General features: G+C 38.0%; 1 protein-coding gene across 4 annotated transcripts in view; it reads right to left on the bottom strand.

Moving 5' to 3' along the window:
• The window catches only part of CLYBL (citramalyl-CoA lyase), a 242064-nt gene that overhangs the window by 14196 nt on the left and 201223 nt on the right, over window positions 1–26645 (bottom strand). For all 4 annotated transcript variants that reach the window (XM_068526795.1, XM_068526794.1, XM_068526793.1 and 1 more), the window contains exons 3-7: window positions 21014–21202; window positions 16958–17059; window positions 15118–15211; window positions 13632–13799; window positions 8949–9073 (exon numbers count right to left, since the gene is read on the bottom strand). In XM_068526795.1, the coding sequence (XP_068382896.1) occupies window positions 8949–9073; window positions 13632–13799; window positions 15118–15211; window positions 16958–17059; window positions 21014–21202 (678 nt within the window). The remainder of the gene's footprint in view (window positions 1–8948; window positions 9074–13631; window positions 13800–15117; window positions 15212–16957; window positions 17060–21013; window positions 21203–26645) is intronic.

Here is a 26645-nt window from a genome sequence, read left to right as displayed (position 1 = left end):
GAACAACTGAAATGCAACGTGCTTCCATCCTGAGTTTCCACTTGGACGCTTTTACTGTAATTATTATGATGGCAGAAATACCAAAGGATATTTTCAGTGAGAAAAAATTCAATAATAAAAATGTGAATGACATTTTAAGTCCTCAAAAAACCCAAAGCATTTGTAAGAAGGATTAAAGGAGGTGACATTTGATCTTTGTGCTTCTGAATATCAGTAACCCTTTGTTTTATGGATAAACCATCTTTTAAAACTGCCATTGAGAGTAAAAGAATACTATTGAGGACTTGGGGAATAGAGAACATGTTTTTCTTTTTTTAACACTTTAAATTGTAGTGATAATTTGATAGGTATTTTAATATTTTGAATTAAAATTCAATAGTCGTTCACTCTATGACCAGAGAATTTACAGATGTTAATATATCTCTACTTGAAATTTCTAAAAGCTCAACTGAAGTCATTCAACATGGGCAAGTCACATTGGGCTAATCTGTCTTTACTACTAGCACTGAAATTCTGACAGGTGATATTCCATGGCCTTTGAAGGGGTGGCCCTTTAAATGATTCATAAGAATGTAACAGTTGAAATATTTGAAGGGGGTTTGTTTTGTGCCTGAGTGGGGAATATAGTGACAATTCGGGCCTATTGAACTGCTTCAACAGGATCCCTTCAGCCCCTGCCTCAGAGCACAGCCTCTGAGGGGGTGTCGGGTGCTGGGTATCCTGCATCCTGGGCAGCCTGTTGGATTTATTTTCCAAGTTCTGAAAGGTGGAAAAGCCTGGAGAAGCTCCCTCCTTATCCCTCCCATCCCTCCCCCTGTCTTTCCCCTGTGGCTCTCTGGCTTGAAAAAAGAGCACAGAACCCTCCATGGAGAACGGGATGGAGGGTCCTGTATGCCCTCCAGTGCAGTTCCAGCTGCCAGGTCAGTGCTGCCTGAGAGGACGTGGGGAATCACCTGTCCAAGCGGCCCCTCTGTATTTAATTCTTTTAAATCCATTTAAAAGAATTTAAAAACTTATCAGCCGGAGGAGATAGGAATCAGATGCAGGTGACCAGCAGTTGGGAGCACGGCTATGCCGGAGGCAGTGGTGAAACAGGATAGTTTTCAGCAGACGGTGAGCAGGAAAAGGAAGACTACTAGCGAAGACAAATGGTCTGACACGTTTATAAAAAGAGGAAATTCTTTGGAACGTGGCACCTGAGTGGATGTAAAATGAAGGGACATCATTAACATCTTGCTTTTTAAAAAGGAAGCATGAAATTATTTAGCTTTAGCTCTACACAGGAAATAGAAACACTCATGTGTTGGACATTGGTAAGATTAATTTGGGACTTTACCAATAGTTTTAGGAAGCTGGAGGAGTAAAGAAGAATTAGTAGAAGATTTGGAAGATGAATTTGGCAGGGAAGATGGAGGTGGCTGAACAGTAGGGAGGAGAGCTGAGGTGAATGTTTAGGTCAATTATCTTAATATGTGACCAGTCCTGAGTTGTCTACTTGCCCAGATGGAGGGTCTCAGTGGACCAGAGCATCCTTACTTCACAAACGGATAGGGAGACCAAAGGTGCCTTCTGTTTTTAAAATTCTTCTCAGAACCCACTAAATGTAGGCAACAGGATTTATCTTTTAAAATATTCAGGCAAAATGATCAGACAGGAATAGACAAGTCTTTATTTTAAATATCTTTTGATAAGGATATCTGGAAAAATCAGGCCAAGTATGCCACATGGAAAGCTACCTACCGAGGTGAAACAATTGGATTTATAAGCATATTGCAATCTAAAGGAGTTTCCACATTTGCTAGCAAACTAAACGTTGTGCTTAATTTTCTGTTTTTTTAATAGCTTTATTGAGGTACAATTTGCATACCATAAACTTCACCCATTGTTAAGTGTATAATTCATTGACTTTTACTAATTACATAGAGTTCTGCAACTATCACCTCTCAGATTTTTTTTGAAACTAGAAATCTTGGAAAATATTTTATTTTTAATCCTGAGATAAATGTGTAAATACTTGCATTTAATTCAGAATATTTTACGTCAAATTTAAGCTGATATTGCCTATGAGAAAAGCAGAGAATGAGGGCCTTTTTATAGCAGCTTGCAGCTAAGACCAATAATATTAGACTTCTATTTTAAATGCTGTAGCCTTATTCTTTCTTTGGAAAATATATCTAAATGAACTAACATTAACTAGAAGGCACTTTAAAGTTTAAACATTTACTAAAATACAACTGATGAACAATAACTGATGAAATAATTGGTGAAAATCTTTCTTTCAACTTTTCTAGAAGGGAAAAAAGGTCAGTATCATATATATTGTTAAAAAGTAAAACGGATAATTTCTTTTTAGCACTGTCAGAAATTTAGAAACCAGTTAGCTAAATAGTATTTACTAAATGTATATCGTGTACCTATTTCCATCCAAGATGCTGCAGGGAGATCTGTGATAGAAAGAATTCTTTACTCTCTGGGGTAGTGGTGAGAAATTCCCCCACTTTTTTTTTTTCATTGAGGTCCACTAACCTAAAATGGAAAAAAAAGAGAATTCTAGAAACTCTTGATTTATATTTCTTAGTAAAGTAAAAGCTCCATTTGGCTGCTTTTAATATAAAAAGAATTACAAAATTCTTTAATAAGTACCACAAAATATTAAAAGAAGGCTCTGAACTTCTCTCTTACAATCAGCTGAAGGAGAGAAGGCACGGGGTAGTGGCGGGGTGTGGAGGTGATGTGGTGAGAAAGGAAGAGAGATATAAGGAAAAAGAGGAAACAAAAAAGAATCCATGGAAAGAGGAATGGGGAAGGAACAGGAAGGACATATACAGAAACACACATGCAGACCCACACATCCTAAGAGGGAGAAATACCGTAAGAGGAGAAGAGAGAGAAAGATGTCCAAGGAGTAAAACCATCCTTTCATGGCCCTTATTTGGCTCTTGCTATTAAAGGCACTGAAAGGCATGGTGTGTTTTTGCAACCACAGGTGTAACTGAGAACAGGACTTTGGGAACTTGTCCTTTGAGTGAGATGAAACTGAGCTCGGGGCCAGATACGGCCTCTTTGCCAAAGGCCCCCGGTCTTGCTCTGAGAGTTTCCAACCTACCTTAGGAGATTGAATGACTAATAAAACAGAATGAGGTTTGCAGTGATCAGAGCCAATAAGTCTTTCTGGGGCAGGGCAGTGGACAAGCGCAGGGTTCAGAACTGAGAAGGAGGGAGCGATGTGGGGAATAATAGCTAGCAAGGTTGGGAAGGTACAGGGATACTCTCTGCTCTTTCCTTCCTCATCACTTTCTGCTCATGCCAAAAAAAAAAAAAAAAAAAAGTGCATGACTAAGAAAAAGATTCTAATCTGAACTAATGAAATTCACATTTTGTTTGTGACTGAATACTTTTTTTTTTTTTTTTTTTTTGTGACTGAATACTTTTAAAGCTCTATCTAGTTTTGGTCATTAGCGTGCAGATTCATTGTGACCGAATTGAAACCAGATTTAAGCTATGTTCTTATCTTTATTTACAAAGTGAGCCCCACATTCTGGTCAGGTCTCTATCACCATCTTGGCTGTGAGTGACCTTGGGTAACTTCCAAACCCAAGTTGGGTCTCAGTGTATTTTATAAGTTGTAAACTGAAGGGATTTAACTAGAATATTTCTGAGATTTCATCTAACAGAATTACATTTTTTAAAATTGAAATTGAGCAAGAAAAAAATCCTGAAACATATAAACCAGAATACAAGTATTTTGATTAAAATATCCTTCAGAATGTGTTATAAATTAAGGATGAAACCAACAACTTTAAAAATTATCAGATTTAACCTACATACAAAATCTCTTATCCTCTAATACTAAATCAGCCACTTGCCACTAAGCCTATGTGAAATAGGATATGATCAGCAGTAAAACCGTACTGCCTTGCTTTAAGTGTTTAGAAATCTGCAATTTGTTGTTAATCAAATCAACCTTAAAGTCACCATTGGCAGACTATCAACTTTTCTAAGAACTTGACTTTTTAAAGTCAAAATTATGGGATATAGTTCTAAAGATTTTCAATGAACAAGGAAATAAATGGAGAAATGCAATAACTAAGCATCTCAAAAGTAGAGTGATGTCCCTTCCTCTTTCATTTTCACTGGCAATCACTCAGTTCTGATTTTAGCATTTCTGCTTACAAATAAAGGGGGCAAGCCTGTAGGCAGTGGGATGCATGAGTGTGGGAGGGCACACTGTTGTCTATTAGTGGAATCAACCCCTTCCTTTGACAAAGACAACAACCAAATCTTTGGATGGTTTATTTTATCTGCGTGAAAGAGTGGCAGTGGGATTTCTGGCACTTGAATAAGCGGAAACAATATTTTTGGCTAGAGAGACTTCTGAGTTCTCTCAGGGCGCCTTCTAGAAGGCCATCTGGACCAAACAGTATTTCTTTTGTAAAGCCTTGCATTTGGAAACACAAACAAAAGGTGTCTGAGCCGTAATCAGATACCTATGAAAATAATTTGCTTTCAATATTGGGGAGGGGGAATTATTCTTTGTAATTTTCTAGACGAAAAGACTTACATGAGGGAAAAAAACCTCTTTCTTTTTTCTTTCTTTATTAAGATATAAGTTCCCAATTTATATTCCTATAGGGGATTTGCTTATTAATGTAAACATATTAATCTGCATTATTGCTCTCTCTTGAGTGAAGTTAGGATGTTTCAGTTATGTGTGTTGTTTATAGTTGTTATGTCAGCTAGTGACCTTATTTTTGACCTTTATAATTACTAGTGGAACCTAGATTTTAAAGGTGGACACTTTCCCTTCCTCGGTTTTTAGCCAGCTTGAGAAGCTATAATGAACAAAAAATATTGAAAAATTTAAACAAAATCCCTCCAAAACCAAATAAAGCATTTACAGATTTACTATGAATAGAGTGCTTAGAATACTGAAAATGAAGCAAAGCTATATTGGTAGCCAGACACTGCAGAAATATGAATATTCTAGCAAAGTACCTTTAAAGATCGATCTCATGTAATACATGTTGCTATTCTTAATACCTTTTGCTATTTTTTCATATTTTTCTGCTCGAGCCTCTATTTGAAAAGAAATGGTAAATTCTAAATGTAGGATTTCCTGGGATTATCAATCATTTTAAAAAAGCAACCGGGCTTCCCTGGTGGCGCAGTGGTTAAGAATCCACCTGCTAATGCAGGGGACACAGGTTCGTGCCCTGGTCCGGGAAGATCCCACATTAAAAAAAAAAAAAAAAAAAGCAACCGACTATTTCCTTTAGCTGTCATTTTTGCCTAAGAAGTGATGAATTTAGCACTGAATTTATAATATAGATGTGAAAAAATACTCAGTAGCATACATATATGAATGTATATATATATATATAGTATAAATATGTATATGTATTTATTTATATACAAATTACAGTTTTATTGATATCAACTAATATTAACTAATTATTTGCTTGGGATGATTTCATTTCAATTATCTAATTTCATACTAGATACAGTTCTTAGTTGATAACAAAAGAAGTGTTAAAATCATATTTTAAACAATACTAAATTCAGTTCCGAATGGAGAATTTTCAAATATTGGAATCATTGTTATTATGAAAAAAAATGACATCAAAAATGAAATTAACTTTTAAGAAAATACTTTACAAATTTAAAACAAATCACATGGCAGTGATTTATCCTGGCTAAAATATTTCGCCAAATGATTTGAGACTAAAATAGTTAATGACATGCAGGTTGTATCTCAAATTATATTTTTCTGGAAGGATGAAAGAAAGAATCAAGTGTGATTAATAGTGTGGATATATACCTCACAACTGGTGTCAGCTAAAGTAGAAATATTTTAGCTTATGGGAATTAAAATAGGAGCACAGAGTATGTGGAATGTTTAAACTTTTTCCAACAGATTTTAATGAGTCCCTAATATCAGTCTATAGCCCTAATTCTTATGATGGGGACTGTCATGCCAGACAAAATTTTTTAGCCTGAAAATAAATATCTTCAGCTTCCTGAAACAAAGCAGTCACAAGTATCATTACCTGCCAAACAGAGACAGATTATATGAGCAGATTGTTATTTTTTATTATTTTTTAATGTAAAGTATTTTTTAGCCAACATTAGACTAAGGGCATCAAACTTTATTTCCTTAGGACTTTTAATTAATATAGAACAAAAAAAATTCCCGTGATACTGAAGACTAAACCCCAAAAATTTATCTACTTGTGATCTAAGTATTCTCATGAAGTTTGTTATTTTGAGTAATAATATTATTATCACTATAGAAAATACAAGTGACCCAGCACTAACTGTGAGCTTCAGCTGTACCTTTCATCTTAGGGCAGAATATAATTTACGATGGGACCAGGAAGTAGAGAAAACCAACGATACATAGTTTTGCCTTCTTGGGTCATTTCTACTTGAAAGCATTACTTGAATGAAATTTCCATCAGAGGGCGAAAAAAGGTCTTTTAGAAATTTATAACTATCTCACTAGGACACAAACCATCAGTCTCCCATCGTTGAGAGAGTCACCTGTGCTTTGGACAGAGTATCCGAGGGTTTATGTTTTCATCAGTGAGTCACATTTGAAATAAAACAGATTAGATGTTTGTTGGAAGCAATATTTTATACAACTGAGCGACCTATTTATACTAAATCTTTACAAACAGAACCTACATTATTTAAACCCCAAGACCCCTCAAGACCCAGAGTCGCCTACCTGCAGACCCAATTTTTGTGACCAGCCAATTTATAGGCAAGGTGAAAGAAACATGCGGATTGGATAAAATAACCATATGTCCCCACTGGAAGCCCCATTACTTGAATCATTTAAACCTTGCTGGACAAAGCACCAGGAGAATTTGCTGTAGGAAACAAACCTACACGAATGGGGCAGGGAAGAAGTGACCTAATAGTGAGCCTCCCTTCTGCTCCAATTTCTATGGTTCTGTGTTAAGAAAAGCTATTCTACCACACTGTTGTGAAAGCATATGTCCCAACAAGAGGGCATTTCTTATTTAAAAAAAAAAAAAAAAACAGTTCAGAATTTAACATCTAAGTTGCCATCATCAAAAGGCAAGGACACTTTAGGGCAATTTTCCCTGGGAATAGCACTTTCAAGATACAATGGAAAAGTGTTTTTCCCTCATTCAAGAACTTAAATGCTGGTAAAAGAGTGTGTTTCTAGTTTGAATTTTCTTTGCTGACTACAGAAACTTAGGTAACTTCTTCCACACCTCTAGCTGCTTATAATGCCAGTGGCGCCCTTTGATTTTATCCAGTGTGAAACCCAGTGTAGACAGTTCAAGAAGGCAGTGTTGGCCCAGACTGGAACTCTACTTGGTCTGCCGTTTGGATGGTCCCCATCCTGCCTCAGTTTACTTCAGTAGGAAGTATTTATCAGGTACATATCCTTAGCTGGCATAAGGCACACACAGAGGTACAGAACATTTAGTGAGTGTGTGCACAGGCAAGCATGCAGGAGAGGGGAGTGGATGGAGTTATTTGCATGTATAAATGTGAAAGTATATGGCTCTTCTCTCTAGATAAGTATCTATATTTATTCATGGAGGATCTGGATTTTGGGATCAAGATATAGAAGTGGACATAAAACATAATGTCAACTGAAAAAATCTTTTTACCCACTGCAATATGTTTTTTTTGATAGTCACTACTGATTTGAAACGAAAGGTTGCTGTTTATCCCGAAACTGCTATAGTCCAAATGGGATGTCTCCAGTGTCATATATTCCGTCTTTTGATTTTAAGTGCAAGTTTGTGCAAAGATGAGCCTGAAAGTGTGTGAGGGTGAGCATGCGAGCATGGCTGGAGCTGAAGGCAGGTAATGAGAGGGAGGGAGTGACCCACTTAATATTGTTACCTACTTTCGAAAGCCCTGGGATTTTTAGGTGTTTTTACTGCCAGTGAAAAGTGTAAGCCACACTTCTCACACTGATGTCACCGGTTCACCACTGAAAACCAATTTTGTTCTTTTTTTTTTGTAGGGGGTACTGTTTAACATTTAGAACCTTCATAACGTTTCAACATTCTTTCTCCCCTAAGTACTTTTGCATTACGGGCATCAAAACTTCACTCCTTATGTAAGTGACAAGGCCAGGTTTAGATACAACCTCTAGGATGGATTTATAAATGCAACTTTCCCCCCATCCTCTTAAAAAGAGGCAAACGGTATTATTGCAAATAACCTTTAAGATAATTAACTGACAATGCTGCAACTAGCATAAAATCTTCCTTCAGGCGACACCTAATTTAAGTGTTACTGGCACAAAGTGGAGACAGATTGTGCATCACCACTGCAATATTTACATAGCAGAAACCCACAGAGCAGGAAACGCGAGGCTCAATGATGCACTAAATTAGGAACAACCATACTCCAGTGTTAATTTGCTTTCCATTCTATCCAAATCTCAGGTCCAGAAATTGGTACTAACACATATACAACCTCCCACTCTTAAATGACTAAACCGGAGGAGATTTTTGTACTTTTTTCCCCCCAAATTAAAATAACTTGAAATTTATTTCTTCTCTCCGCAAGAACCATTTGATCAAACTGTGTTTATTTCATTACAACTTGTTCTCATTCTGATCTAAAATTATTTTCATATGAATGCTGCATCAGGTCTGTAGAGTAAAACTAAACAGACTTCTATTCTCTCAAAGGCTGCCAATATAGTTTATGAAAAGAATAAAATGAGAGACTTGAGATCCAGTGAGTGAAATATTTAGGAACGTGGAAGGGCAAATTTACCTTAAGTGAATTTCTCAGTGATAAATGTTGTCCCCCTTAAGCCCACACACATCCTCCTCCTCAAAATACGAGTTTTTAAAAACCACTAGAACAATATACATTTTTTCATTCTTCCCCACAGTATTTTAAACGCCAGTTTCACCAATGTTTCAAGGCATTAACAAAACATTTACCTTTCCTAATTGTTGATGTTCTTTAAAGGCAGCAATCAGTTCTTCAGCCCACTTAATTTTTTCAGGGGAAGGAGAAAACTGCTCCTGGACCACTGCAATTTGGTTAGGGTGTATCACCTGCTTACCTACACAAAGATTAATAACACCAGAAACACAAAACAACAAACAGATGTTCAAACAAAATGTCTCAACCACGCCAGTCTCCTGAATGCCTTACAGTCTGTATGTAAAATAACTAATTATTTTTAGAACTTTTTAAAAAGAAAATAACACAATCAGGCAGGCTTTTCCAGAATACCACATAAGAACAAATACAACAATGGGAGTAATTGTGTTTCCGATCCTATAGAAATGCCACCTTAGAGCAGATAATCTCTCATTTTTAGTTACAGGTGGATTGACCAGGCAGCACGTTGAATAACTGCTTTGGCTGGAACTTTAAAAGGATAATGTCTGCAAATTAAAGTGATTATTTTAAGTTAAAGTAGAAAAAAATTACATGTTAATTCTTTCCAATTCTGCAAGTTGTCTTTTGCTTATTCTGTACCATTATCCCATCTTCCATGATTTCTTTTAAAAGTGGTCTGTTGGTTTTCATAAAGCTTACAGAAGCAGACATTACAACTATATTAATATCAATAGTGTCTTACAATAATACATTCAATTTTCTTTCTTTTAGATGAATTTAGTGTATCCCTTCTAACCACTAATAGAAAATTGGATTTCAATGAAAAAAATTTTATTCAGTATAGTGAAACAGAAGGCAGATTCGAACACTGTGATCTCTAGATTACTCCATTTAAAAATGTTTAAATAAAAAATTACATAAAGTTTCTCTAACCAAAAAAAAAAACCCCTCAGATTTTCCCTTTTTGCTTATGGAATGAAGATTGGATATTTCTCCTTTATACAGATGCTTAGACACCCCAGAAGAAATCTTATTTCTGTAGTAACGGTTTTAAAAAAGCTTTAGAAAGGAATCTTAAATTAAAACATTATACAAAGATAAGAGTCACAGGATTCTATGAAATCATGTAGTCATTAAAAAAACAATTTAAAAATCAGGGAAGAGTGGAATCTAATCAGGTCATTGATAAAATGCAACATAATTTAATGTTATAATAATGATGAGATTATATTTTATTATATGATAAAATTATAGACATATTTGGTTCTTTAAAAATGAATGTACACTTAATGATAATTTACTCTGCTAAGTATATTTGTTGGCATATCAATTTGCTTTGCTTTTGAAATAGCAGCTTTAACATATAGCCAGTACAAATTATATCCGTGATGTTTTATAAAAGGTCCATTCCTGTTACTGTCATTATTCTGTCAAATAGAAAAAAGAACAATGTTTCTAAAAAAATTTTAGTATTTCATGAAAAAGAGTTTAAGTAAATAAATATAACAGTATCTTTTCTTTACAGTAGCATAATTAAAACATCCTCATGTTGCTATTTCATTATCTGTCAGCATACTAATAAAACATTAAAATCCTATATAAATAAAGATGCTTTAAATTATTTGAGGAATAATTTCTGGGAACAAATAACATCAATTATGACAAATGAGACTTTTTTTCGATAGTAGATATTGAAATTATATTTAAGTAATCTAACAGTTGTTACAATATTATTAATAAAGGATGTCAGTTCTGGTAGTCATTTTGTACTAATTGTTAGTCCTGAATTTTATAATTTATGTACATAATTTACACTGATGTGTAAAAAGCCAGATTTCATGGGAACTTCTTGGTACAGACACTATAAATTGAGAAGCAAAACATAAACTATTTACAATGCTGTGAAACTAATGATGGCTTTTAAGTAGCCATATTTTGGTACTGAGGCTAATTTTAAGATATGTGTTAGGTTTTAGAAATTTATGAACCTCCATATGTGAAGTTATCTTTCGTCAAATCTTATATATCCCAACAACTGAACATCAGACTTTAATGCCATTTGGGAGCAAAGCAAATATTTTATACAGAAGAGTTGTTATTGACAAGTTACTGAGAGGGTGCAAAATTGGAAGACATTAAAATTTATGACCATGAAATCCTTTTTACAGTACCACTTGATATATCGTGCTTTAAATCAATACCTGTCAAGTCTTTTAGGTAACTGTATGATGGTGTCATTTTTGTCTTCTACAAAAGATTGCAAAAAAGAAGGAAACCTATAGTGCTTCATATTTATAATCTTTCTTCTCAGCATGTAGTACTGGAATAACTGTGATGACTAAGTTGGCTGTTAAAGCTTTATTCCAAGATTTATTTTTGGTTTCTTTTTATAAAAATAATTCCTAAAGTTAATAGTCATTTATACAGCCAATGCATTGATTTAAAGTCAATTTACATGGATTGCGGCCCCATGAAACAATGATTACAGAAAAGAAACTGTAACCAGCTGTTTGTTACATGGCTAAGTTGCAAAAAAACTACAACTCATTAAAAAATATCTAATTTTAAAAAGTCGAGAAAATCCTTATTAGCACAGATCCTTATCAGTGTTATGGATAACATAATACTTTATTGAATTTTAAAACTTTCAACCACTTGCTTCAGATAGGGTGTGTAGCTCTCCTTTTTTCTTCCTCTCCTTCCTTCCCTCCCCTTTCTTTCCTTCCTTCTTTCCTTCCTTTTCTCCCTTCTTGTGCAAAGCCCAAAGTATGGCAATTAAATGACAAATAATTAGGACAAGCAGATCGTGAGTGGTCTAAAATACTCATTAAAGCACTTATTGTTTAAAAATACTACAAATAATCTCCTATCTTATTATCAGACTAATTACCTTTTCTTGGTGTATAGAAATATAATTGGGACAATAAAGACCTTCTTTCTAAAAATTACAAAATGGCTCTGAAGTTTAGCTTCCTACTTTACTGACTTGTTCACTTGAATATATAATGGGCACTGTACCCTCCGTGCCTCCTCATTCTCTCCCCTCTCCCTTCCACTTCCATTTTTTTTTGTGATTTAATACTCCCTGTTGTTGAGAAACAATAGTGCCAAGTCCGTAAGCTCCTCATGCTGAGTTGGGCACAGTCTAGAAATTTAAATCTGATTTGCAATAACTTGTCTTCTACGATTGAATTAGGGACCAATTTAATTCAGTCCTGTCTCTTGGAGAAACTCTCAAACTCCCTTATAAGTTCTGGAGCAAACATTTACCCCAGAGGAAGCAGGGGACACCCAGGTTATCCTGAGAGATGGTGAGAGAGGCCCCCATCAATTTAGTGTTTTCTATTTTTTATTGTATTAGTGCCCATTTCAGAGCAACATCTGGCTGCTTGGCAGCCAAAGCCACATATTTTAGACCAACAACATCGGGGTCTATTAGATAGATTTCATGGAGTTTTTCTCCAACTTTTCCATTTGGGCCACATCCTAACAGGTCGTTGGAAAGAGGCAGGTGTCACAGGCACAGAGACAAGGACGACGCCAGGGATTCAGTGGAGGGACTCTTTCTTTCTCAGTCACTATTAAATGTAGGAAGGATTCATTTATTAATAGTTCAGATGACTGAGAAATATTTCTCTATAATAGACATTTATTTATTTATTTAACAAATTGGGGGAATCACATTTTAACTCTTTATGTTAAAAACACAAACACAAAGGTCAGAGCTTTACTTAATTCTACTATAACACTAAAATGGTTTCTACAGTCTTTCAATTTTACTTTGGGTTAAATTAACATCCACGAAGGTATCGTTAACATTGAAGGTCACTTTATGAAATGTTTGTTTCATTGACCTCTAAATGAACACATTTCAAAAATATTTACAAAAGGAATAGCATGGATGCTTGTCTCTTTTCCTTATTTTTTGGGTGCATCTCTGATCAGGATATCCTTAGAACTTGCAGCAGGAGAACAAATAAGAATAAAAGAGCTTATGGTGTTTTTTACCCATGGTTGTGTACGTGTGTGTGTGTGTGTGTGTGCAACTGCTGACGTGTTTGTGTATAGAATCCTATTGTGGTTTTTTAAAAAATAGATTTCTGTTGCAAAAATATAATTTTCGGCTGCTCCCTGGGCTCCTGGGTATCTGAGTGATTGGGCACACCAATCAACAGATATCTGCCTGTTCTCCAGGACAGGATTTCGAGGACCCGCTGATCTTAGTGCCAGCCAATGCCCATAGGTGTCACCAGGTGCACAGACACTTACTGGGAGGTGGGAGAGTAAGGAGGGGCTTGAAGTGCCAGAAGAATAAAAGGCTAGTTATGAGTTTAAAAAAAAAAAAAAAGAAGATACCACTAAATTTTTTTCAGAAATAAATTAATATTTTGAATATTTGAGGAAATTTTTTTCTCCCCATCAACTCAAATTCTTACGGCAGTTCCCTCAAAAACACTTCTAAAATGGCCTCATCCCTCCCCTCGTGTCAGCAAAAACTGCAACAAAATACTTAAGAGGACAGAAAAAACTGGTAAGTAATATTAGGAGAAACTAAAACGAGTGCTTTGTTTTTTGACTTGTGGAGCCAAAGACAAACATGACAATTTGTTTGGCAGGTTCTGGTCCTGGATAACTTTTTCATGTTTCAAATAGTGGAATAAGTACATGAGACACCTGGCTACATTAGAAACACCAGTTCCTGGTTAAATTTCTGTTTTTCTGGAATGTTTGCTTAATCTAGATACTGCTTTCTAAGATATTATTAAGAATCATACCAGTAAATCCCATTGCAGCTCCTTCTCTCGACTGCTTGAGAAGCCCCTCTCCATCCTGGAAGTCGATGTACACCAGGTCTATGGCCTGCAGACCGAAGGCCTTTGCTACAACAATAATCTTTTGTCGGGCGTAGAGAATATCTTGGGTCTCCTTACTACTTGTTGCACCTGAAAACAGAATGTTGACCGAGAAAGGAGACGTTAACTTTGGAAACTGGACCTAGATATCTATTATAAAAACGCGGTTTGTAAAGACATCTCTGTTTTCCTGGGGATTTCTCCCTAGCGAAATGATGATTCAAATATAAATGAAGAGAGGGCTATGTGGAGGCAGAGTTAAATCTCACATGTATCTCTTTATATTGCAAGGCATCTTTTCGTGTAATTACTTGCACGTGCATTAAGAAGAGCCCCCTTCCCTATCTCAGGAGCTAGACACAAATGACTTGATAGGTCACAAAGGACTCCCAGTGTATTTTTTCCTTCTTGCCATTGCTCAGAAAGTGTCAGTCCAAAGATAGCACCATAAAAGGTAGCCAAACAGCTGTGCGTGGAAATAGTTAACTTCCGTCACTGAGCACAGAATTCGTGTGCTGTGGTTGTAATCCCATGTCATAACAGGTTCTGAGCCAAATACTGCAGCTTCAGGGTGTGGATGGAGAACTTGGGGAAACGAAAGGACACTCATTTTGAGGGAGGCAGAAAGTGTCCACTGAGCTGTTGGATACACAAAAGTCTCCTGGAAAGACTGGTTCCTCTTTTTCCCCCAGGAGGGGGGTAACTGTCACTGTTTATATTTGGACCATATCACTGCTCAGGGAAAGCTCTTGTATTCAGGTCACTGGGAGTGGTGTTCTGAAAACACTTTGTGGCCTTGGCCTCTTTTCTAGATGCACTCACAGCCTCTAGTTAGTTATACATGCACCCAGACCAAAGACATAGTGCCCAAGGGATGGGGAAGATCAGTGAAAACAAGCATACTATCTCAATAAATATTTCATAATAAAGGGGTTCTGAAATATATTTTAGGGGGAATTTAAGATCTATTTTAAATTTTTACATACTTCATTTAATGTAGAAAATGATTCATCAAAGCAATGTGAAACTGCCTTAAATTTGTGTTAGAAGCCTAGACAGCCGTCAGACTGATGGGAAAACAACACATTTAAGCAACAGAGAGGCTGTTCACGTAATGTAGTTATTATGAACACAGTAGACGTCATATATGCCTGAACATGTCTGAGGCTACGACAGGCTTTTTATTAGTTATTTTATAAATGAATGGAAGTGATGATGTAGTGTTCTGGAAGAAGGACAGCTATGAGGTGGCCTAAATTATCAGGAAGTATTGCTCATTCAGCTGAAAAACCATTGTCATGGTTGGCAAATATATATTGTCATGTAAATGCCCATTCTTGAAGGAGCAAAGAAAAAATATATACACATATGCACAGAGAGAATGAGAAGAGAAGCATGTCTTTGACACCTATGCTGGCTCGAAAGTCTTCTCCTCCAAAAACGACTGCATCTAGAAAAAGACCCACTTGAGGCCCGTTCTTTAGTGCTTCTTCACACACTGCCTGTAAAAGAGCAGAACAGAACCAGAGCTCACAGAAATGCACCCATTAGAGAGAAGAAGCATGGTATATTTCAGTAACAGAAAGGTCCACCTCTTAACAAACTTTAGCTGAAAGCAGTCCTGAAAATGCAGCCCCAATTCACCCCTTTCAAAAGGTATTTAATATTGTCCAAAGTAAGTATGTTGCACATATTTGCTTTGCTTAATGGATTATATTAATATAGTTAGTATATATTAATACAGTTACAATGTTCAAGTTTTAGTTCATCCAATCTCTAGAGAAACTTTCAAGTTAACTCATTTTGATTGGACTGTAAGTTATTTCTGTTCTTCCGAAATTTGTTTTTGCTTTAAGAGACCCTCCAACAATAAACATAAAACCACAGGAGAAAAGGAAAGAATTTAAAAATCAAACTAATTGGATTATTTGCATTGGGATCAAGATTTCTTAGTAAATGGTCTCAGGATTAAAGACAAACAATACAAAAATCTACAACTCCAGAGGGGAAAATAAAAATGCAATAAGTCATCCAAGATGTATGAATAAGCAACTTGGACATTTCTCTGTGAAATTAAATATGAATAACAGTCATCTTCGACAGGACTGTGGTGCTGCAAAGGTGGAGAGAAAGCATGCTAACATATGTGAGTGGGGAGGACATGAGAACCGGTGAGGACACTGTTGATTAATTTCAGGGGCTGTGAGTGCTTCTAAGTGTATTATGAATAAAATGGCAAACCAGCGCTTAAAATGAAATCACTGTATGAATCTAGTTGCATCTAAGAAATATGCGTTGACTATATTCTCAGAATTCTAGGGCAGGCTGGAAGGACTCGTGCTTAGTGGTGTAAACATGCTGATCACGAGGCCCGAAGCAGCTCCCCAAACATTTGCACTCTGCCCCTCCTGCATAGGCCAGTAGGTCTCTCAAAGTTTCCTCTTGGAGCCTTTGCTCACATATTATCTCTCCAGTACAGTTCAACTATCTTTTTTTTGCTTTTGTTTTTAGGTATTTCTTCTCTCCTGCCCTCGGGGATGGGGTGCTACAGTGATGTTCACAGGTCAGGTGGAACGTGAGGCGTATTTTGGAAAACAATGTAAATGGCCACTGATAAAGAGGAAGAAACAAGCCAGCTATGAATTCGTTAAGGCAAATAGTTTAATGCAGCCATACAATGGTGAAAATGCTTGGCTCAGCTAATCTTCCTGAATGTATTTTAGGAGATATTTTATGTTCTAATGTGGCAAACTGAAATAATATAGTACAAATTAGTGTGTATACTAACTCAAAAATAGTAATCTTATGTATTAGACATTATAGATTATGTTGCTACAAAGAGGCCTGATAATTTCCCAATAAAAGGCAATTGTTACAAAAGAATAATTGAAAGTTAATTCATAAGGGTGACAAATGTTCATGTACATTTATTCTATAAATGTAATAATTCACAGCAAAAATTTATATAGTGATTATTTAATTAAAATTAATGCCAGGAATATATAAATATTTCATGTAAATATTTAGGACTGGGAAGTTTTTCCTTGCTACTGTGTCTATTTCTCTGTTTTCTAAGATGCTCGCAACCTGGTTTTGGTTATTACAGATAACAAACGGTGCTCAAGGTTTACTTTGCTTATAAATCTTTCTAGAAAAATATTTTAAGTAGATGTTAAAATTGAAAACAAAAGTTCTCTTTAGGTAATAAATAAAATACTAACTTACTAGCCACATTATGGTTTTCTTACCTTAAAATTGAGTAAACCCATTGCAGTTTCCACAAAAGGGATTAAATTCATAGGTTGTTCAAGTTTTCGGCCTTGTAAGTAGAATGAAAATTTGTCTGAAAACTAGAATAAAAAGTGTCATAGGTGACTAGTGGGGGAAAAAAATGTACAATCATTGAACTGTAGAATAGAAGTAGTATTTAAGTCTTTGACCTGAGGAAGTAATATCCCAGCCTCTTTCATCCACACAAAGAATAAAAAAAAAAAAAAAAAAAAAAGGGAAAAAACAGAGGAAAGACCAAAGAGAAAAGGTAACAAAGTTCCCAGCAAACTAAATAGTAAAACCCCAAGCATTAAAAATTGTTTTTTTTTCTGAAGGAGCCATTTGAGGCCTAGGAGTTAAGAAGTGGAAGGAGAGATTCTCAAGTTTAAATGCTTTCCTTGAAAAGGTTTTTACTTAAGGCCTCTCGCTTTCCCTTCGTTCAGTGCATGTGGCAGGCCCCTAAAACAATGAAGGCTTGCTCTACCTGCCATTCTGGTTTTGTTTCGGACCCCGCACAGACATCGGTGTAACTGTTCAGCAGCTTTCTACGTGGAATCCATATTATTCATTATAGCAACACTACCCTTTGTTCGGAGGTTTTTCTTCATAATTTTTTAGCTTACCTAGGAAGACCTTAAAAAGGAAGTTTAATTCTTTGAAGACCAAAGCTCGCCAATTTTTTCCATGAGACCAGTTCACAGCTAGCTCTGTGCTGCCAGTGGGGTAGCCCAAATTCCAAAATCTATCATCTGGAAACATACAAAAGCTCTTGCACAGATCTCCCCCCCACCCCTTTCAAAGGGGGAAAAAAAAAAAACCCCACCACACTCTAAATTGTAAATCTATTATGTCTATCTAGATCTAATAAGATGTGGGGAGATAAAAAAAAAAAACACACAGGTACGAAAAAGCTATTTTTGTAAATAAAGATAAAAACATATATATCCATTTTAAATTTAAGGAATATTCAGCCATTAATGGATATCAAAGGAAAAGGGAATTTTAATCATCTCTCCATTCAGTCTCAGTTGGGTAAATCATATCTAAGAGATTTGCATAAATATAAACCATCAAAGACTTTTCATCTTCAAAGGGGGTTTCAAGACCCTATATGCTTTGTACTGTAATCATCGCAGGTCACCACCCTGCAGGAATAGGGCTGCTATGGCAACATAAAAAAACTAATGCTTAAGGCTTAGCATAATATTCTGACTAATAGAAAGGAAACTCATTTTAAAGGCTGGCAGCCTATTTACCAGAAGCAGGATTAGAGGTGTTATTTCCCCTTTTAGCTGCCCCCCCACAACTGCCCATGCAGCACCTCCCTCCCCAACCAAAAAAAATCTAATCACTGGGATCTTTAAAAAGCTTTTGAGCGATTTGCAGTAACTTTACAATTAGGCTAAAATAAATCACAGCTTTCAGTGATGAAGAATTATTCCCAGTTGCTCCCACTGCCCCTCCCTTCCTCCACACCATGCTCATCACCTCCTTAGCAAGTTTACAAGGGAAGGAATAACTCAACCAAAATAGCAAGAAGGAAGAGAAGCCTACAGTTTCAGGGGACAGAATGTATAGTATTCCACGAAAATGAAAATAAAGCCTAATTTATGGCACATTTAAGCTAGAAAATGGGTGGTAAAATATTAGTGATTTTGGTGTTACCTGTGCACTGGAGAAATTTTGTTTTTCTTGTTAAAAAAAAAGAAAAACTTGCAATGTTACTTGCCCCATTCTTTGTGATAATGGTTATAACCACAAAAACTGCAGAGTTGAAAACTAGGTAAATCCTTTACAATATATTCCCTGTTCCTAGTGAGAAAAATCTCTAATGCCTTTTGTTTTTACGCCAATAGGGGCATTTAAAAATTAAATATTCTAGCCCATCCTCCTCCTCCTCCTCCCCTTCTTAAAAAATTGCATTAAGTACTAACACAAAAGGTAACTAGTGGAGAAGTTTCAATTAATTTTTTTCAAAAGGAGACGATTAAATGTTTCCGGCCTGGTAAAGTGTTCATTTCAGCGAGGTGGAGGGGACTGGGGGCGTGGGGGGAGGAAAAGAAGGGGGAAGATCACAAAGAGATTGGGGAGGAGATGAAGTAGCAGGGCTCAGCAATTCTTTCAGTTCCAGTGCACACCCGGCAGCGTGCTGGGAGAATGCGCCCTGTCCGGGATTTGTGGGAGAATTGTCCCGCCACAAAGGAGGTCCAGTCACGCTTGTTACCGCCCAATAAGCCGTGCCAGTCAAACAAGAACCCACACTAGTGACAAAAGGCCAGCGAGAGATTCTCACACAAAAGAAAACAAGGAAGCCCATCTTTCAGTTGTGCATCAGGCTCTGGATTTTATGCTTCACATAAATACAAACGGAGAGGAAAAAATAAACAGCCCAAAAGACTTCTGTTAACTAGAAATCCTATTTAGATTTCGGTATGTTCCTCACATCCAAGGATTTAAAACAGCGAACAGAGGCCTTAGCTGAAGGCCGGGGTGAGCCCTCCCCTCTCAAATGAGGGGTAATAACGGTGATAAATAGGCATTAACTATGAAACCAAAAGGGAACAGTGACTTCAGATTCCATTTCAATCAACTTGAGACACATTCGAATGGGGTAGGAACTCTTGAGGACATTAACCTGCTATCACTAGGATCTCCCAGCTCCTGAGGGGTGACCTTGCTGAGAAGAGCTCCAGTTTTGAAAGTAAATATGGGCCCTTGAACAGAGGTCTTCAGGAAGACACCAATGCAGAGCTGACGGACAGAAAAATAATGGTAGATACATGTGTAATTCTAAACTTTCTAGTAGCTACATTATAAGAGTAAAATGAAACAGATGGTGAATTTAATTTTAATAAGAGGTTTATTCAACCCAATATATCTGAAATATTATCATTTCAACATGTAATCAACATAAAAATTATTGAGAACATTCTTTTTTCGGGGGGGGGGGGCGCCAGGGAGGGTGCTATGAAGTCTTCAAAGTCCCGTGTATCTTACAGCGCATCTCAATTTGGACTGGCCACATTTCAACTGCTCCGTAGCCACATGTGGCAGGCAGCCATGGCACTGGAAAGCACAGAGCCGACATAGCTACATGCACTGAAAAGGTGAGCAATGTATTTGGGTGCCACAACTAGAACTTGGCGTATTGCTACAGTTGAAGCCACAGCCTTAGGGATCACCCTAGATGTGGCATCAAAATCACCACTGTCCACACGCCCTTACCATGCTTCCAGCACCTGGGTGCCACGGGCCCTCCTCTCAGGAGTGGCACAGTGGAACCGTACTGTATTCGGCAGAGATCTGCAGAATCACAGCAGCCCCTAAATAAAATCTAGCCTCACCCTCCAACCTCCACCCCACTTTAACAATTAAAACAATCATAGTATAATTAGGCCCATTTCGAAGTTTTCTTAAGGAATTTGACATGCCAGGGGTTTATTGGCTGAAAAGTCTGTCATGAAACAAACACACCTGTCAGCAATTTAAAAAGGATGAACTAGAAAACTGTTCAGGAAATAATATCTGTGCTAATTAAAACCACTAGTTAAAAGCTTCCTGTCTCTTCCTACAGTTGCCCTAAGGAGTGACCTTTTCCTCTTCTCCTCTAGGTTCATTTTTTCCTTTGCAGCTAATGTGCTTTCACTGTCTCTGATGACTTCAAATGAATCTGCCTAAGAGGTATGCAATCACTGCTCTTCCAGGTGGAGGGTTAGGGCCTGGCCGGTGTCGTCTCGGTAAGCTGGTTTCCAGGGGCTGCTCTGGAGGAGGCTGATCTGTCTAAAGCACAGATCTGTTAAGGCAGCAGGAGCATCATTTCAAGCGCAGAGCTGTTCCAGTGAACACTTACGGCAAAGCCAGGTTCTCCTCGTATGCAGGAAATGGTCTTTGGGGCCTGCTCCTTTTTCTCAGTTCCCCTCCTCTCTGTTCTGTGTATGCATTTTCAAAACCTACAGCACCCAAATCCTTCCTTTCTGCTACTCCTTGTTAGCCTCTCCTGAGTCTTTAATTAAAGCAAAGCATGAGCTACTCACCCACTGGATTTCTTCAGGATCTTCTACCTTCGGGAGCATCAGGCTGGAAGGAAGGACCCGGGACTGCAGGAGGGCCTGCAGGTCTTCTTCGGCCAGACCACTGGACACTGAGTTGATTCTTACACACTTTTCAGTTGGGCCCAGATCAAAGTCTTCAAGAGTTTTTACTATTCTCAATCGAGCTTCATCCTGTAAGTGTAGATAAAATGTATCTCCTAAGTTTATTTATCATTGAGAAGAAACACAATCAAACTGTCTATGAAACTCTTACGTGGATTGAGAGTCTGAGCACCATTATGATGTCTACTATGTCCACCAAATAACTGGTATTTGAAATGAGTTGTCCAATCTGACGGGCAAGTGACTGATTTCCAGACTTCATTCCAGATGACTATAGCAGAGATGAGAGCCATTGTAATGCATGCTGGTGAAAGAGTGGTCTAAATAGTGGTCTCAGGACTTCCCTGGTGGCACAGTGGTTGAGAATCCGCCTGCCAATGCAGGGGACACGGGTTCAATCCCTGGTCCTGGAAGATCCCACATGGCGCGGAGCAGCTAAGCCCGTGTGCCACAACTACTGAGCCTGTGAGCCACAACTACTGAGCCCACATACCACAACTACTGAAGCCTGTGCGCCTAGAGCCTATGCTCCGCAACAAGAGAAGCCTGTGCACTGCAACGAAGAGTAGCCCCCGCTCGCTGCAACTAGAGAAAGCCCGTGTACAGCCATGAAGACCCAACGCAGCCAAAAATAAATTAATAAATTTATAAATAAATAAATAAATAGTGTTCTCATTTTGTGCATTAGCATTACTTTCCCATTGGAAAGGTAAAATAATCAATAGGTAACATTTATTGAGCATTTACTAAGCACCAGGCATGGTGCTAAGTGCTCTACCTGCATTTTCTCATTTAATAAATACAAGAAACTAGATAACTTATGGATTAATGGTAGTCTTGACTGCCAGCATATTCACATTAGGGAAAAAAATAAGGATTTGTTTTTCTCTTTCCACATGCGTCATGCTTTTTTTATTCACTTAAAAATTTTTTTGCAACTGAGTTGAATCTTAACATTCAATTAAGAAGGCACTCACAGGAAAATGACACTTCACACTACAAAAAAGCTCCAGCTTATTCAGATGGAAGGCAGTAATATCACCAAGAAATCCCTTCATGAAGTGGTAGACAAATACATTTTTTTCTTTGATTTGGCAGGCTTCGCTCCACAGTTAAGAAAAGCTGAAAGGTTGAAAGTCTGCTTCAGTATTTGAATTGTCCCCAGAAAAACTGTATAAAACCAAACATGTTATTTATTGGCTTTGAGTTGGGGTGATGAAGGGGGGATAGGGGTTGGGGAGAGAGGAGTGCACTGGGGGCGTGGGGGCCGGAATCAAGGGAAAGAAAGCCCTTGGGGTCATTACTTCCTGCCAATTTCAGTTTCAAAACCAAATTCCTCCAACTTGCCAACAGCCCTCAACAAATTCTCATTGTCAGAATGAACACTTATCAAAAGTAGTTTCATTTGGGAAGGGTTTTTATGATACTAATAAAACTTTAAAGCTTCTCACTGCTGATGAATGTAGTTTGGAAAAAAAAGGTCTTAACAATATATGGCCATTTGGATAGCAATAGTTATCTAGGAAAATAATAAACCAAAGCAGAGAGAAAAAAGAATTATTTGAGCCAATATTGAGTCGAAGTCCAATCAAGGAGACAAGCCAAGACAGTAGGTTTAAACCAGGCGGATGTAGGTCTACGACCGGGTGGAAGCAGGGAAGGTCTCCAAATGTGGTCTGAGTTAAACAGTGTGAGGAAACCAGCTTAGAGCTGTCAAGTCGTATGGACGCAGAGTACATAGGAGCAGTTTGAGACAGCTCTGTGGAGTCCTGATTTACTGAGCTCTGACTGCCAATAATTACGCCAAGCTTAGACAAAAGCAAGAGAGAGCTCATGCCAGCTAAAGTGAGGCAGGATGCAGCCGACAGTGGCTTGGTTCCACACCGTGCTGTGTGCTGTCCCACAGCAATAAAATGCATCCGCTTGCTCTGTCCTGCCCTCTTGCTGCAGCCACAGGATAGGAAGATCCTGAAGGTGAAGGTCAGAAGTCAACTCAGTAGTATGGTTCCAAGGCCATCGACAGCTGTCGAGAGAAATGCTTCCTGTGTGTATCTAGATCCATGGCCTCAGAGAACCTAAGATGTGCTATGCTCCATGCAGCCTGGCACAGCTACAAACCTGGGATGGCTTCAGCTCAGAAAAGTTTCAACTTCCAGGTTTCCTTTCAAGGGCAGGTCGGGCTTGTAAAGGGTATGCTGGGACAAAGTGAATGGAAATTGGAAGGGAACTAACTAGATCGTTTGGGCTGAAGTGCATTTTAAAACTTGAGGTATTTGAGGGACTTCCCTGGTGGCGCAGTGGTTAAGAATCCGCCTGTCAATGCAGCGGACACGGGGTCGAGCCCTGGTCCGGGAAGATCCCACATGTCATGGAGCAACTAAGTCCGCAAGCCACAACTACTGAGCCCGCGTGCCTAGAGCCCGAGCTCCACAACAAGAGAAGCCACCACAATGAGAAGCCCGCACACTGCAACGAAGAGTAGCCCCTGCTCGCCGCAATTAGAGAAAGCCTGCGCACAGCAACGAAGACCCAACGCAGCCAAGAATAATTAAATAAATAAATAAATTTATTAAAAAAACAAAAAACTTGAGTTATTTGAATCATCATCTCCATCCTCTAGTTTAATCTGCATGTGCGCTCAAGGACGCAGGATCCCTGGCAACATCAGCTTCCTAAATTGTTAATGTTGGTGTCAAACAAAATCTGACCTCTAAGCTGTTTAGTTGTTTCACTTGGATTCGAAGGGGACTGTTTGTTCAAAGCTCATGTTCTAAACCTGTTTGTGATTTTTATCTAAAGTCAGATTGCCATGGTTTCAGCACATTCTGGTTTACTTAGTAAAATTCAGCCCTTGTGAAATTGGCTGCAAATGAAGTACCCCATTCCAATTTTAGGCATAATCTGATTAGTACTTTTCATGCTGTAATAATGAGCAGTGACTACTCAGCATTTTATTAGACTTTTTTTCCTCTTTCTGGCTCAGAATTAAAACCAAGCTCTTTCCACTTCATCATTCTGTACCTTTCCAAAAAAAGATGATGGCTTTGGAGGTATATTGCCATACAACACCCTTATTAACGGGCTGTTGCTTGTGACAATTTACATAAGTGAAGTGTGCATCCCTCTGCTGTGTATCCCAAAATATCCAACAACTTCACTGAATTTACACCAACCAACAAGCATGTTGATTTTTTTTTCTTTTTGGTATTTTAATGGTGAAATATGTTACTGTGCTAGCAAACACACCCATGCCATCTGTTGGGTGAGAGGAAGGCAGTTTCTAAGAACAATTAAATTTAGTTCTGGGTCTTCAGCTAGAGAGAACCACAGTCCACCAGTGGTGAAAAGAAAGAAATTCTGTTCATGCTGTTCTCTCTCTCACACAGGCCTTACCTCTTGCTACCGTGTCTCTTACATCTTTCTCATCTCCATCACCTCGCTCCCTTCACACTTTCATTCTCTTTCTCTCTCTTTTTCTTTGGCTCCTGTTTGGCCCTGACCATCCTTCCAAGTGCCATCTCATTAGGGGGATTAGTAAGACTCGGCCTGGCAGACACCACCTTCTCAGAAGGGCTATCCGGGTGATCTGCTGAGATTATTGGGAGGTAAATGCTCCCTGGAGAAAGAAGGAAAAGGAAATGAAGGCAAAAAGAGGCCACTCAAAAACAACCTTTATTGGGGGGTGGGGTGGTCTTACATTCTGGAAGCAAAACAGGTTGTTCAAAATGAAGTTTAGAAGGAACTGCACTCTAAATGTGTTAACACTGCAGGACAGCCTTGGTAATAAGCATTTCTCAGTGTAGGATGAACTTGTCCTCCTAAAATCTGACAACCTGAAAAGAGGGAATAATGAATGTAAGGCCTTCCTCAACAGTTACATGAGATTTTTGCAGAGATTAATTACCTTTGTGTGTTTGTAGCATGTTTGATTCCAGAGGTGGGCTCTGCAAAGGCCACAAAGAAAGTTGGCACAGGTCAGACTCTTCACAGGCCCTGGTCCTAAAAGGTGGTGTTACCAAAGTTCCCACATTCAACTGATATTTTGTGCCATGGGCTGCTCAGTGCAGTGGACCAGTGGCTAATAAACTTGTCCTTATACATAAGCCACCGTATTATGTGACTCTGTCTGGGCCAGGAACCAAGGCGTGCTATGATTTCAGAGACCGGGTTCTTATCACCTGGGGAAGAGACATGCTCTGCTGACGTAAGAAAGCGGATAAATCAACCATCACCGAGACCTGCAGACTCTGAAATTAAAGGAAAAAATATGCGTGCTGTTGGTTCAATTGGCACCCATTAAAGCTAATAACTAATCAGCCTTGCAAGTTTCTAGCTCAGAATCATCAAATCTGCAAAGAAAACAACATCCGTCCACTTTTACACTCCAGTGGAAGAGGTGGTCCCTCGCGGCAGGGCGGCACAGTCTCGCCATCTGGAGAATAAATCGAGTGTGAAGTACAGTATAGTTTGGGACCAAGCTCCGTGGCAGCAGCTCAGCAGTCAGTTCATTAGTTCCAAACTTCCAGGGATTAGAGCGGCATCAATTCTACTGTCGGATAGGAAGAGACAGACAGGATACGAGATTCAAGGAGGATTGTGACAACCAGGAGGAGCCCCTTGGGCTTATTTATAAAACTACAAAGTATAAACATACCCAAATAAGTGTCTTAAATAATAGCATTATTACAGTTTCATAACATCTGAATTAACACCTTTCTCTTCTTCCACCTCCACCCCAAAACCTGGTATGTTAATAACATATAATGTTTTCAGATGAAATCGCCGAGACGACCCTGAATGCAACAGGAGCAGTGAGAAAGCTGTGCGGCCGAAACAAGACTTGGGAGTTAAGAAATACGGAATATTTTCTAGGCTCTGGGGAGATGCATAACCTTTGCGATTTTTAAAAATGAGCAATTACTATTTTCATCCTACAAAAGGCAAATTGCCATGCCACATACTCAAAAACACTAATGAATTCTGTCTTTTCTGAATTTGTCCATCTCACCTCACTTCGATTTCATCTAATTCATAAAATGATGTCATAAGCATGGATTGGAATGGGCAAAAGGCCCTGATATTGGCATCTATATAAAATGATTTTTTTTGAAAATTTTGAGATCGTTTGGTTTAAAATTAAAAGTTCTGATGTATTGTTCCATTTAAGGATCTCCTTTTTCATATAAGTTCTTTTTATACACTAATATTAAAAAACAGAAGTGCCTGTGACAAAGTCATCATTAGAAAATTACTGTATTTTTCTTACAAATGTATAAAATGTATTATAATCACAGAGACTGCTGCAGTGACTGCATTAGAAAAAAAGCCAAATTCTCATTGATTATTACAACCTGGTAGTGTTTCTTTAGGTAAGATGGTAGTGTTGAGTTTTCTAGCCCCCCAGAAATTTTGGTTTGCCTGTGTTTTTTTTTTTACCTTTGTTTTTTTTTTTTTTTGGCTGCACCACGTGTGGCATGCAGGATCTTAGTTCTTAGACCGGGGATTGAACCCA

The sequence above is a fragment of the Eschrichtius robustus genome, chromosome 18 (genome assembly GCF_028021215.1).
Source record: "Eschrichtius robustus isolate mEscRob2 chromosome 18, mEscRob2.pri, whole genome shotgun sequence".
In the NCBI taxonomy this organism is placed as follows: domain Eukaryota; kingdom Metazoa; phylum Chordata; class Mammalia; order Artiodactyla; family Eschrichtiidae; genus Eschrichtius; species Eschrichtius robustus.
This window is presented reverse-complemented; position numbering and strand designations above follow the sequence as displayed.